The sequence below is a fragment of the Panthera uncia genome (assembly GCF_023721935.1).
Source record: "Panthera uncia isolate 11264 chromosome B2 unlocalized genomic scaffold, Puncia_PCG_1.0 HiC_scaffold_25, whole genome shotgun sequence".
Taxonomy (NCBI): Eukaryota; Metazoa; Chordata; class Mammalia; order Carnivora; family Felidae; genus Panthera; species Panthera uncia.
In genome coordinates this window covers 21,629,653-21,643,462 of record NW_026057581.1, presented here as the reverse complement: position 1 = coordinate 21,643,462, position 13,810 = coordinate 21,629,653, and the positions used below count along the sequence as shown (strand labels likewise).

At 41.5% G+C, this 13,810-nt stretch overlaps 1 protein-coding gene across 10 annotated transcripts in view; it reads left to right on the top strand.

Moving 5' to 3' along the window:
• Nucleotides 1-13,810, top strand: part of FARS2 (phenylalanyl-tRNA synthetase 2, mitochondrial) — a 533,637-nt gene that overhangs the window by 375,607 nt on the left and 144,220 nt on the right. For all 10 annotated transcript variants that reach the window (XM_049654909.1, XM_049654908.1, XM_049654906.1 and 7 more), the window contains one exon: nucleotides 2,654-2,805. In XM_049654909.1, coding sequence (XP_049510866.1) covers nucleotides 2,654-2,805 — 152 coding nt within the window. The remainder of the gene's footprint in view (nucleotides 1-2,653; nucleotides 2,806-13,810) is intronic.

Sequence of the window (13,810 nt, the reverse complement as noted above, 5' to 3'; positions counted from 1 at the left end):
ATGTCTTCTTTGGAGAAATGTCTGTTCACATCTTCTGCTCATTTTTTAATTGGATTATTTGGTTTTGCAATATTGAGTTATATGAGTTCTTTATATATATTTAGATCTTTTGTCATCCTCCTGCCAGGGTACTTACTGCTTAGACTCTGGCTGGACTGCCTTCTCTGCATACTCCTCCCTGTTGATATAGCCTGCCCCAAGCTCTCAGTGGACTCACCTGCAACATGCATTTTCTGAATTGCAATTCCTCTGCTATTCCCGAATAAACTCAGTTTCTGGTCATTCAAGCTTGCCTCAATCTACCTCTTTATTTAGGTTAACAGGTTTTTTCCAATTCTAAAATTATCTGGTTCTGTGATTGTGGATTATCAAGTCCTTACCAAATCACTTTGCCTGTCCACCTCTTCTGTGTCATCCCACATGATCACTATCTCTTCATGGCAGCATAGCCAGGGATAGAGGCAAGTCTCTATGCTTTATTGACCTTATGCACCCATTAGCTGGTCTGGCTACAGAAGAAAGAACATCTAATTGATTCACTGTAATGTAGCCATTGCTCACACTAGGTAGTGTTGTAATCTGCTGTTAATGAATACCTACAATGTCATGGGGACTATGCAAGGTAATAGAGATTTGGAGGTATAAAAAGATACACACCCCACCCTCAAAAATTGTAATATAGGCTGCCATGACAAAGGACTAATGGAGTCTGCGAGGGTTAGAATTGAATGTGGTAATGCAGGATCAGAAATAGGGTAGGGAGGGCAGGAAACAGTATATGGAGGAAGTAACTTAGTGTGTTCAAGAAACTGAATAACCAGGCTGGTGTGAGAGCCTGGAGAACAACAGAAAGAACTAGAACTTTTCAAGAATTGGGGACTTTACCCTAAGAGCAGTGGGAAGCCCCTGGTTAGTTTTTAACACCACCTCTGACTCAGGATCAGAAAGCCTACATTCCAGTGACCATAGATCCATAATCTTATTTTCAAAACAGAATTTTATTTTCCCCCTCAAAAAAGCATAAGTCATTAGTAGGTATCCCACATCTGACATATACCAATTAATATAGTGAATGCTTCCTTTAGATAAACCATTACTTTAAACTTGTCATATATAATTTGTTAGCTTAAACTAGTTTGCAGTATAACAGTCTGGGCTTTTCTCCCTAATTTTTAAAAGTGTAATTTACTGTAAGATATATTTTTTAATGTTTTGGGGGCCTATATCCTGGCTGACAGCATTATTATGTTACTATCATGTTTCTTGTTGTCACTGGGTTGCTGACACTAATGCTCAGTTGGACACCTCCCATTTCTGTCATCGGGGCTCAATGGTATCTCAGCTCAGATCAGCTGAAGAGGACATTTTGTGCTAATTCCTGTCAATCCCAGCCTTTTATCTAATCTCCCTAAACTTTCGTGTTCCTAAAGTGGCAGGAGGATGTTGTCCAAAGGAAGAGCAACTTGTGTAACCACCAAACTCCTGTTGTGTTGTTACATTAACCCAGGGATGATTTATCACAGGATCCTGACTTTATTATAGGAGAGAAAACCAAGGATGTCTTTCAGGAGCCTTGCTATTTTGTCAAAAGCACCTTGATGGTAGCTGTATAACGTTCATTTGAAATGTGTGTGTTCTGAACTGATGCATTTGTCTGACAACTTTATTGATATTTCAAGTTGTATAATCATTTTTCGTTTGAGTATTTGATTCTTCAGAGGTCTTGCCATTTAAAAAGTTATACTTTTCCTGATCAGTGATTCACTAAAGGGTTTATAGTGATATCAGGCTTGCTGTAAACCAGTGTATAAACTTGCTCTTCTAACAGATTTATACTTTAGCACATATTCCCTTAGGACTTCATAGTTTTATAACAAAACATTTTTTATCGTGGCAGTAACTTATAGACCCACATATATATGTGGGACCCACACTGATTATATATATATAATTATATTAAAGTTTTATATATATATATATATATATATATGCCACATAAACAAATGCAGTGACTCATAAAAGCATCTAATTTTAAACACCTGTCCAGTATAATAATGAGCTCAAATAAACTGGAAAAAAATGGGATAAAATGGGGGAAATGACTACATTTGTGTTTATTCTTGGAATCATAATTTGAAAAATAACTCCCCAAATGACTACTTATCATCCCAGTCTTTTATTTTAATAACTAGAAATACTAACAAATAATGACATTACTAATTGAAATATCAATTTTGACAAGCCTTTACTTATTTCTCTATTAAAATGATTTCCTGAAATATCACAGGAAATTAATGAATCACTTGTTAATTAAATGTGAACTTTTCTACTCTAGTATTCAAATGGGAAAAAAAAACCCTGAAATATGATATATTCAAATTGCTTTATACTAAATTGAACATTAATGGTTATATAAATATAATATATGATAATGTTACAAATGAATGTGATAAGAATCCATAACATTCATAATGGAATTTGCTAATTTTGAACATTGGCTTTATCTTTCTCTTCACTCTGTCCCTGAAAATCCAAGTGCTGAAATAATGCTTTACCAGCATTTTCTAATTAGCCAAGTGTAACTTTCCATGAAAAATTTAAACATTCTCATCCAACTAACAAATCAATCTCTTTTCTTCTCTTGTTTTGTTAGCCTCTTAGCAAATATCCTGCTGTGATAAATGACATCTCATTCTGGTTACCCTCTGAGAATTATACAGAAAACGATTTCTATGACTTAGTACGAACAATTGGAGGAGACCTGGTGGAAAAAGTTGAACTGATAGACAAGTTTGAACATCCAAAGTAAGTAAAAAAAAACAAAAAAAACAACTTTCTGATTTTATCCTTTGTTGTTTCTCTGTGAAAAATGGCTATGGAAACACATAATGAAATTTTGCTGGAACTCATGCATATGATACAAAACGTCTCTAGAATTTATAGTGAATGTATCGTTTATCAGAAAAGACTTTTATACCAGTCCTTTCTGAAAATGTTTCTAAAATGTGTATTTAATCTTTTCTGCCTTCGTAAAGAAAAATATGTGAAACAATGTTTTAAGGATCTTGGAGTTTTTCCGTATTGCTTTTAGAAATAATTTCTTACCATATCACATCCCAGGAACAGAGGAATTTGTGGGAAAAAAAGCTGTTTGGTTAGTCTCTCAGTGAATATTTATGAAGTGTTTGCCACATGCCAAAAGCTGTGTTGGGTCCTAGGATAAAGTTTACTAACTGTCTGAGGCCTGTTCACCCTGGGGTGTGTGTGTGTGTGTGTGTGTGTATGTGTGTGTGTGTGTGTGTGTGTGAGAGAGAGAGAGAGAGAGAGAGAGAGAGAGAGAGAGAGAGATAGTCTTATGCTGATCAGATTTGACTCTGCTTTGGCTTTAGAAAAGCTTTCTTGAGTTATATCGTTAAGGATTTGCTCGGATCCATCATTCTATTCTGTTTCATTCTGTAGGGATTCCAGTTATACATGAGTAGGCTCTTCTTTGTCTGACTTCTCTACTTGTCAGCTTTCTGTGTAATGTTTTAAAATTCTTTATTTCCACTTCATTTTGAATGCTTTTCTCATTGCTACCTTCTCTGTCCCTTACTGTTTTCTGCAATCTCTTCTTCCCTGCTCACATTCCATTTCCGTCTTTGATTACTTTGTTTTCCCCACCTTTTCTGAGTTCTGTGAGCTCACATTTCTGTTCCTTCTGTTTTCTTGCCGTCTACTTTCTATTTCTGCTTTGTAATTTTGCTTCACAGAGAAATTGCTTCATTTGGTTTTTAAAATTTATTGCAGGATATTTCGCCAGCAAGTTCTTATGATCCAGTGGCAACATTTTTTTTCTGTGACTTCGTTAGTGAGTTTTTCTGCCATCTTCATTATTTTTTCCCCGATTTTTAAATTGATGTATCTGTGGTGTGCACATGATTGCTTTTTTGTTACTTGTATTTGAACAGCACTGGATTTTCTGAGCCAGCTATTTGCATAAAGTTGAGGTGTGAGGTTGGGGGCTGACTTGGCAGAGAGGGGCTAGGGTGATCATCCAGGCTAGTTGTTTTCACAACACATAGTTTTCTTCCTCTCCAGTACCAAGAAATCAACTCTTTCTTTAAATATGGCTCATTCATCTCATTGATTCTTTACGTAGTTCTGCCTCCCGTCCCAAATCCTCTCTTATTACAAACAAAAGATTCACCTTTTGTTTACCTCAGTGATAAATTTTGAACTTCACGTCGTAGCCCTCAGCTCTGAGAAATGTATCTTTGCTTGTGTTTTCTGAGAAATGCCACTGTGTGTGTGTTTCTTTTCTTCACATCCTCTCATTGGCTTCTACTTGATTTCACCTGCTTTTGGCAGCCTTGAAATCTACTTTGGAGTTTGTAGATGATATCTGCCCTTTAGCTTTACAGAAAATAGAATGTATGGAGCAGCCTGGGGTTTTGACACAATGGAATACGCATTCAGCCTGGGACTTTTATGTGAGAGAGAAATTTCCAGGAATTTACGTGTTAATACTGAAATTCTGATTACTCACTTTTGAGAAGGAGGAAAAGTACGGGAATAAGACTGATTGCTAAGTAATACCTGATATGCCAGAAGCACATGACTTGTTAATTTTTTCCCCAGTGTTGTTTGATATGTAGAAGTCCTTTGGAATCAAGGATTCAGAATATGTTCTTAAATTTTTACTTCTTAAGCTTTTGCTTCTTGCTATTGCCTTAGCTCTGTAGCTCTGCCTCTCATATCATCAGTGTCAAAGTTAGATGAGTTGCCCTTTGTGGTTAATATCATCAGATCTTAAAGGTTATAAAGCAATGTTATGGTCTGGATGTGGGAGTAAGTGTGGTTTGGGGTAGGGAGCAAATATTGGGTTTTCCTGACTTGTAGATGATTTGCAGTAGTTAGGGTAAATGTAGAATGGGCATGTTAATTGGAGACATTACAGTGAGATTGAGGTAGCATCAGGGTCCTGTGGACCACAGACAGACCAGGCAGACAGATACTCCATTAAAAACAAAACAAAACAACAACAACAGAAAAACACATCACTGGGGTGCCTGGGTGACTCAGTTGGTTAAGTGTTTGACTTCGGCTCAGGTCATGATCTCATGGTTTGTGAGTTCGAGCCCCACATCGGGCTCTGTGCTGATATCTCAGAGCCTGAAGTCTGTTTCAGATTCTGTGTCTCCCTCTCTCTCTGTCCCTCCCCCACTCACATTGTCGTGCTCTCTCAAAAATAAGTTAAAAAACATTTTTATAAATAAAATTAAATTTTAAAAAATCACTGGACTGTCTAGGAGTACTCTGTTGATGCCAGTCTATACACACAACCACATACTACCTGGAAGAAGAATTTGTCCAGTTTCTTCTGAAGGAGACAGTACTTTTGACTGGAAATTTGGAAGAAACCATCTAACCCAAAAATATGTCTTATTGGCATTGATCTTACCATCTTTTAAATAAATGTTAAACAAATATTTAAGGCCTGTTATTCCAGAGCTCTGCCAAATGACTAGCCTGCCCAGAGTGTGCACCGATCTTAAAAAGGGACTTGGTGTGGCAGAGATTGCTAATTATCTCTCAATATCCAATCTCCCATTTAAAAAATAATGTCACCTTGGGCACCTGGGTGACTCAGTCCGTTAAGCGTCCGACTTTGGCTTGGGTGATGATCTGATCCTTTGTGAGTTCAAACCCCACGTTGGGCTCTGTACTGACAGCTCAGAGCCTGGAATCTGCTTCAGATTCTGTGTCTCCCTTTCTCTCTCTGTCCCTCTCCTGTTTGTGCATGTGCTTCTCCCTCTCTCAGAAATAATAAATGAATAAACTTTAAATATATATATAAAAAAATAATGTAACCTTGATTTTTTATCTAAGCAGCTTGCCAGCCAACTAAAAGTCTACACGTCTGAGCCTCCACTATAAGTTAAGTGTATCTATGTGGCCGAGTTTAGCCAATAATTTATAAGTAGAAGTGTTTAATGGTATTTCTACAAGTTTTCCTGAAAAGTTGGGTTGAGGCTGTCCTTTTTTCTTCCTGCTACTTCAATGTGAATGTGATGGCTGGTACTTTGGCAGCCATTATGGCCCATGTTATGACCTTTGCAATGGAAGTTGTGTTGCATACAGCCTGGGTCTCCGACGCTAGAGTCCATTCAGCCCTGGACTTTTATGTGAGACAAGTATCTTGTTGAAGCCACTAGTTTTTGGATCTTTGTTACTGGCCACCAAAGGTAAACTTTGCTATTATAGCCCTGAGTAAAAGGACATACTTACAGAAAAGGACACGTTATTTAGTAATAGCAGCTCACTGAGTAAATTCTCAGCAAGTATCTAAGGCAGGAGGGTAGCAACCTTTTTCCATTAAGGGCCAGATAGTAAATATTTTTGACTTTTGAGGTGACATCTGCTCACCTCTGCTGTTACAAAAGCAGCTATAGACAAAATGAAATCAAACAGACATGGCTGTGTTCCAACAAAGCTTTAACTAGAAAAACAGGTGGTGGGCTAGATTTGACCTGATATAGGGGAGGGAGCCACTCACATATTCTAAAATCCTCCTCTCATAGGTCTTTTTACCTGAGGCACCCTACACCCCTCCCGTTGTCCTCCCATTAAGAGTTCCTGACTTGGGTGGTGGCATGTGGAGGGTCCCCTGACCTTGCACTCATCAATGCATATCTTGAACTCAAGACTTAACTTTATTTTCTAAACACATAAATTAAATATTGCTAGACAGTCCAAAGAGCTGTGACCCTTTCTTCTCCTAACATCAAAAACTGAGAAATGCTAGTAATGAGTGAATGACTCTTTGAAATAAACAAGTAGTTGAACAAATCATGTGTTATTTTTTCAACAAATTAGGTTTCATTTTGTGAACAAAAGCAGATCCTAAGATATTTCAGGGAGACATAAACTGCTGACTATGAACCTAATTTCATAATGTTAGACAAATGGGCAGATATTTTCTGGGTTACAAATAACAGTTTGCACCCTGAAGGACGTAGCTGTTCATATTAGAAGATGACATTTTGTTCTAGTCTGCCATTCGGAACCTTCTCCCAGAGCATCTTTGCCACTTAATCTGTAGGCCCCTTAACATGCAGTAGAGTTCTTATAGTTCCAAATTTCATATAACAAAAAGTAGAGTAGTGATTACTTTGGAGAGGAGAACTACGGTCACCACATGCACTCTGATGCCTTTGCAATATTGTGCTATATGCATGCACTGAATAATGAGAAAACTTAGGAAAATATGTACGTCAACATACAAACTTGGATATCTGTTGCCCGACACATTTCTGAGTACACTGGTCATGGCCCATGCAACTGAAGGAATTATGGTGAACAGTGTTTATTTTCTCCCGTAACACAGTTGCTTAAAATATTTCTTAGCCCAGGGTAGGAGAGAGAGCAAAGAAAGGCAGAAGGAAACTTATCCAGTGTCTTCAGCTACTAACACCTCATTTGGGAATGCGACCAATTATTTGTGACCTGTAGAAATGGACTGTAAAGTGGGCTCAAATAGGACAGATTTGGCTTAAGCTCAAGGCAGAGGTTTTTGGGAGTTAGAACTTGAGAATTTAAAAAGAGTTACTTGATTTTACTGCAAGGAGTGGGGCGTGGTGGGGAAAGTGCCCAGGTGTCTGCAGAAGGCACTGCCCAGCAATGTCCCCAAACCAGAGCCTCCCATAGACTTCCACCCTGTTCCTGAGGCTGCTGCTTACTCTGCACAGTCTGCTCACACAGTCATGGTCATGCTTTCCTGAATCCATGAACCCATAGTCAGGGTCTAGTTGGGGCTGAGATGCTAAAAGGGAGCATACCTTGAGCTTTGGGCACCAAAGGTGAGTCCCAGCTCTTTTCAGCCCGACTTGATACAATAATGGTTCTGTCCTTTATGGCTGACCACTTGTAGTTTGAACTAATTTGGCATAGGTAGGGATACTGGAGCATTTGTCAGCACTTTTAACAGAATGCTCAAGAGGTAATTCACCAGGAGAGGCACCTTCTCAACGTGGCTAGCCCCACCTCTCAGTGGGTATGAGTCATGGGCATCACTTGCCCATAACTGGCCATGATGTGGCAGTGGGAGCACCTAAAGATGAGGCAGTTGGAGTGACTTCTCCTTCCTCCAATCTTTCCCTCCCTTCTTTCTTTTCCTGGTATGTTTGTTTTTGCTTTGTCAAACTGTATCCAATAAAAACATGAAAGTTTAAAAATAAAAAGGTAGAGATTCACTCACCATCTCAACACCCTAACACCAATTCTTAATATTGTTACATTTTCCCTGTCTTGACTTTCTCTATACATGTGTATCAGGTGATGTTTGATCTTTGAATGATTTCTGTATTATCAGCCCTTTGGTCTAGAGTGGGGTTCTTCAGCCTCTGCACTACTGATATTTGGGGCCAAATAATTCTTTGTTTTGGGGGCTATTCAGTGCATTGTAATTTGTCAGCAATACCTGTGGCCTCCGCTACCATCCCCATTTATAATAAAAAATGCCCCCAGACATTGCCAAATGCCCCCTGTTGGGCAAAATCACCCCCAGTTGAGAACCACTGGGATATCATTTAGTAGAGAATTTCTTATGTCTTCTGAAAAATATTTCTTAAAATCATGCTTTAGTTTTATGTTCTGGCCAGCAGGGAGAAGGAAGAGAAGGACCTCACAAGAGGGAGGTGTATCAGGTGGGGGGTTTCTTGTGTTTCCAAGAAACATACTTGGTGGAACATAGGAAAAGCTGGGCACACCAACTAGGCTTCAGAAAGAGCAGGAGCTCTTTCTGGGGTGTGTGTACCAGTTTCTACTTCTCTACTGCATTTTATTTCCGCACACTCACTCTGGCTCTCCACCCCCTGCCCTTCTACTTTCCACCATGTAGCTCAGGCTCTGTCTGTATCTTGCAGAGTTCTGAATACCCTGCCCAGCCCCTGAGTCTAAATGACTGTCAGGTGTCAGCTGTCAGCACCAGTTGCTAGCACGTTGCCCAATTCTGACACTTTCGACAAAGGAATCTCCCTGGCCCCACTCAACTTTTCTGGCCAAGTCAGAGGTCACTGAGCAGCTGTGGACAGGCTTCACTTGAGTCACATGCCTCCCCTTGCTCTAATTAGTCACATGAGTCAAATGGCCTCTGACGTTGTTTTACAAGTTAGTAGGTTCACTGTTTATACATATCTTTCTTTGTTTTCTTTTTAACCTGAACTCAGTAGCTTCTGACTCCAGCGCTACCATTTTCAGACTTCCTTGAACTTCAGGCAGAGAGGCATGTTGTAAAAACATTAATTAATTGATTCTTGAGTTCCTGTGTCCTAGGAGACATTAGGACCACAAGGATATTAAGGCAAGATCCTAATTTTTATGGAGCCAAATAACACAGGAAAAGTGAACAGCAATAAAAAGTAGAAGGTGATAGATATAAGGTGGGTTAAGCCTAGTAAATGGCATGCACGGTTACTTGCACGTAACTGATGCTCAGTAAACTTTCATGGACTTAAAACAAGGGGCACATGTCTAGGGTTATGGATTCAAAGGAAAGAAGCCATTGGGATGGGAAGATTTCCCAGGAGACAGGATAGCAAGTTCTGCACATCTGTCTCCCTTCTGATACCTTGTGAATGAGATATACACAATTCTGACTCTAATTACTGTCAGTAAGTGCTTTTCAGTAGAAACCTTCAGTTCCTATAAAAAGAATTCTGGGTTGTTATGTTATTTTGTTGCTGCGACAAATTCATTCATGGTAGCCACTTTAAGACATAGGGGATGCATTTAAGGGTACACCTGATTCAGAACAGGAAACCTGTTTGGAACCAAGATGGGTCTAGAGGCCAGAGACCTTCTTCAGCTTGGTGCGTCTGGCTCTATCCCTCTGCTCACTCCTCATAGCCAGTGTCTGTGTCTTCCCCCAGCCCCCCTCCCTGCTACTTACACAAACACGGACATCTCCACCTGTTTCTGCATTGGCCAAAGTCTTTTCTGGCCAGTCCACTCCATTATCAAAGTGCAAACTGGAAGGAATTAATCCAACTGACTGGTCAAACTGCCAGTACCCCTTTTAGGGAGAGCTCTTTGTACCAAGCTGCCTTCTGAGGTTCCAGGCAATCTGTGGATGAACCACTCTTGGATCAAGACCTTATTGCTGATCTGGCCAGGGACCACTAATAAGACATCTCAGCCCTGCTTTCCAGAACAAAGAGCCAACTGTCTGAACATTTTCAACCAAAAGGTTCACAGGATGTTTTTTCAGAATAGAACAAGCACCCGAATACTGCCCTCTTTTCCCCGTCACCCACTAGTCTACCCCACATATAGGGCTCTAGGTAACCGCTCCTAATCACTGGCTCATTCCTATCTTGTGTTCCTTATTTGCATTTAAACTTTTCTAGGCTATTGCACTTGATGGAAACTCTGTAAGGCACGATGGCATAGTTGCTCACTTGTATCTTCCCATAATGTTTATATTAGTGGAAGGAGGCTGCCTCACTGTGCGACACTTGATGGATAGCTCATTGATCCTTCTTCACTCCTTAGAGGAGCTTTTGTTAAATGACTGGAAGTATTTTATGACATAAAAAGTAGAGGCAAGAAAGAGCTCAGAATCCAGAGTCAGAAGCCATCAGCTGAGTCTTGGCCCTGCACGTCCTAGATGTCTGAAATTGGGACTGTCTGAGCCCAGTTCCCTCATCTGCCAACCAAGGGCGCTAACATCATCTTTAATGGGTATAACTGCAAAAATTAGATGAGCCCGTATATGTAAAATTCTTTCAAAATGACACAGAGGTTTGTTTGGGTTTTTTTTAATGGCTAGCTATTACAGTAAATACTAGTAACTTTCACAATCAACCCATCTTGTTTATTAAAATAAAGAATAACCTCAGCACAGCTAGGAGCCTTGGACTTGGCAGCCAAATACATACGAATAGGAAGTTCTGGTACTAAAGGGAAGCAGAACAGACTTCATATAAAAGTATCATTCTGAAATGACACATGTTCTTCCTGCAACTTAAGGAGCAAATTTTTAATCACAAAGATGCTGACCGGCCAAGCTGTGTAGTTAATATGGCGGCTCTCTGGGTTGTGTGTTGAGAAAAGGCTATGGACAGTGACCGGTGGGATGACATCCCTGGTTTACAAATCACTCCCTGGTCTGGTTTCTTGTGACAGAGCCAAGTAAGTGCAGTTATCTGGACTTAAAGCTTGGCCAGCAATGAAAAGCCAGCTACAGCTAATCTTGAGAGAGCTTGTCAGAAGTTGTGTCCCCTTGAAGCTGACAGCATGCAGTCCCAGGGAGGTGGCTCGAGGTGGCCAGGCCTGCTTTAGAACCCTCCTGGCTTCTTTCCCTTTCTTCGCTTTTATTGCAATGCCGGTGGCGTGAGTGTAAGAACTTTTATTGTTGTGGTTCAGACAGCCCAGAAAGCAATTCTAAGAATACTATTTTTAGCTTGGATATTTGTTTTTTTTCCCTGCCTCCCATCCTTTCCCTCCTTCTCCCAAAGGCTTCTTTTTAAAGCAGCCCACGAGGGTTGCCTTTCCTCACCATCACACAGCAGCCCTGTTTGCCACCAGTGCTAGACAAATTAAAACACAATTAGTTCAGTCCCCGAACACCTTGTTCTGCCTTGTGCCCCAGCACTTCACCATTTGCTGAAGGATTCTTTGGGATTACCTTCAGCACTGACCTGGCAGGGCCCCAGGAACAGCATCTCCGCACAGGGCAGAGAAGGAGCAGAGAGATTGCTTGATGACAGCCGGGCAAGGAGAGAGGCCAGGCACTTAATGAGCTGTATCTTCAGTGATGTGCTGTGTTATAGCACACCTTTGTGAGAATTAGCCATGGAGCCGCTCTTCCCTCTTTAACTTTCAATTAGCAGTTTTCAAGGAATTCTTTGGATGTTATCCTCACTTGGCAACTTGTGCACCTTTTTGTAGCGTGGAGATTGAATGCTCTCTTTCCATGATGTGAGGCTCAAAAGTAACATCACTTGATGTTTCCCTGTCTCACCCCCAACAGTATTGATCAGATTAAAGCAAGTTAAAATGCACACCAAGGACAACCTGTCACAGAATTGCTGGCAGAAATGTGACAGGAAAGGGCAGCCCCACCCCATCATTTGGGGCAATTATGAGCAATGCTCTAAATCATTTTGGATCTTTAAATCTGTTATCCCAGGTCACAAGGTCACTTCAACTAAGCTACCACCCAAATTGATACCCAGAGCCAGCCCTGGGAGGCTGCTCCTCCCTCCCAGCCCTCCCCCCCCTCACTCCCCTCCCCCACGGCACTGTCTGCACTGTGTCAGTTAGTTACCTTGTCCTTCACACCCCACAGAGGCTTGACCTTGAATGTGCTACAGCCCTCACAGTTAACAATGATATCTTAGTAACCAAGACATTTATGAATCCACGTACAGCCTCAGAATCATATATAAGATAACCAAACAGTTATCCTGAGTACAGATTTCAGAGTTGAGGCTCGAAAGATGGGCCTATGATTTGTAAGAAAGTCTCTGAGACCTCTTTGAATCATTCTAGAAAATTCGTATTTCTCAATAGCAGAGATGGACTTAGCAGACTTGTCAATCCCTCTGGCTCCAGCATCACACAGGCCGGGGCTACAAGGCACACAGTGTGTGAGCTGGGGTGGTGCCATTTGGTCACCTGAATGTCTCTTGGGCTAGTTATCTTCCTTAACTTGGTCATAACCGAGACGCAAGCAGTTGATGTACAAAAGGTGGCAGCAGGCAGGTACCTCTCGGGATGAGAGGTCAGCTCCAGGGGAAGGGACCTGTAGTGCCCACAGATGGTCCAAATGGTACCCATGAGCTAGGGCATCTTTCTTATTGGGGACCTTTGGTAGGGGGCCATGCAGTCAGCAAGCACAGTGGAAGCAGGTGACAGAGCAGACGAGCAGTCACAGGGCAGCCAGGCTTAGGGGCAGCCATCTGCCTGGACACTCCACTGGTTGGCTGAAGACCCAAGGCTCCTGATTGTCCCCTACTTAGACTTGGGATTGGCTTTGGAGTCCAGATGTGGGAGTGGGGGGGGGGGGGCGGGGTGTGGTTAAGTTAGAAAATCCAGGAGACCAACAGGAGCTTCAGTTTTGGTTTTTGTTGTTGTTGTTTTGGTTTGGTTTTTTGTTTGTTTTGTTTTTTGTTGTTTGTTTTGTTTTGAATACCTATACCTTCACTGGTGGGGAAAGGAGGGTCTGTTTATTCATGTGGAGTTTGGAGCCAGAGAAAGTATTACTATGATGGGAATTTAATCATGTGTCTAGTGAGGACAGAGTAAGATAGAATGTTCCATGAGATTTACATGAAGAAGAGGACACCTCAAGGCAATGTGGTGTAAGTTAGGGAGTCCCGTCTCCATAGAGCCACTTGGCAGTCAGAGCACTAGTCAGACACTTAAGAAATGAATTCAGGACCTTATATTCAGATATCCCCAACATGTCACCACCACGTGCCCACAGGGACCTCAGCCTCCTGCAGAGTTACTCTCAAGTATGTCTGGAGATCCCAAAAGTTGTCCCCCATTTGCTTACAAGCTTCCTGTGAACATGCTGGTGACTCTCCTGGGGCCCTCGGGTTTCCTCCTGCATATCACCGGCCCTGCTGCTGCTTCCCCTGGCTGGCTGGCACACCTGTAGGACTCTGGGGTCTTTATGGTGTCTTGTGCTATTTCAGGTTTGGGTGTCCCTGTGCTTTCCCCCTCTGGTGTCACACCTGTCCCCTGCGACTTCAGCAACTCTGCTTTGAGCCCATCTTCTTTCCTACCTTGCAGAGCTCTCCCCCCCCCCCCCCCCCCCCCC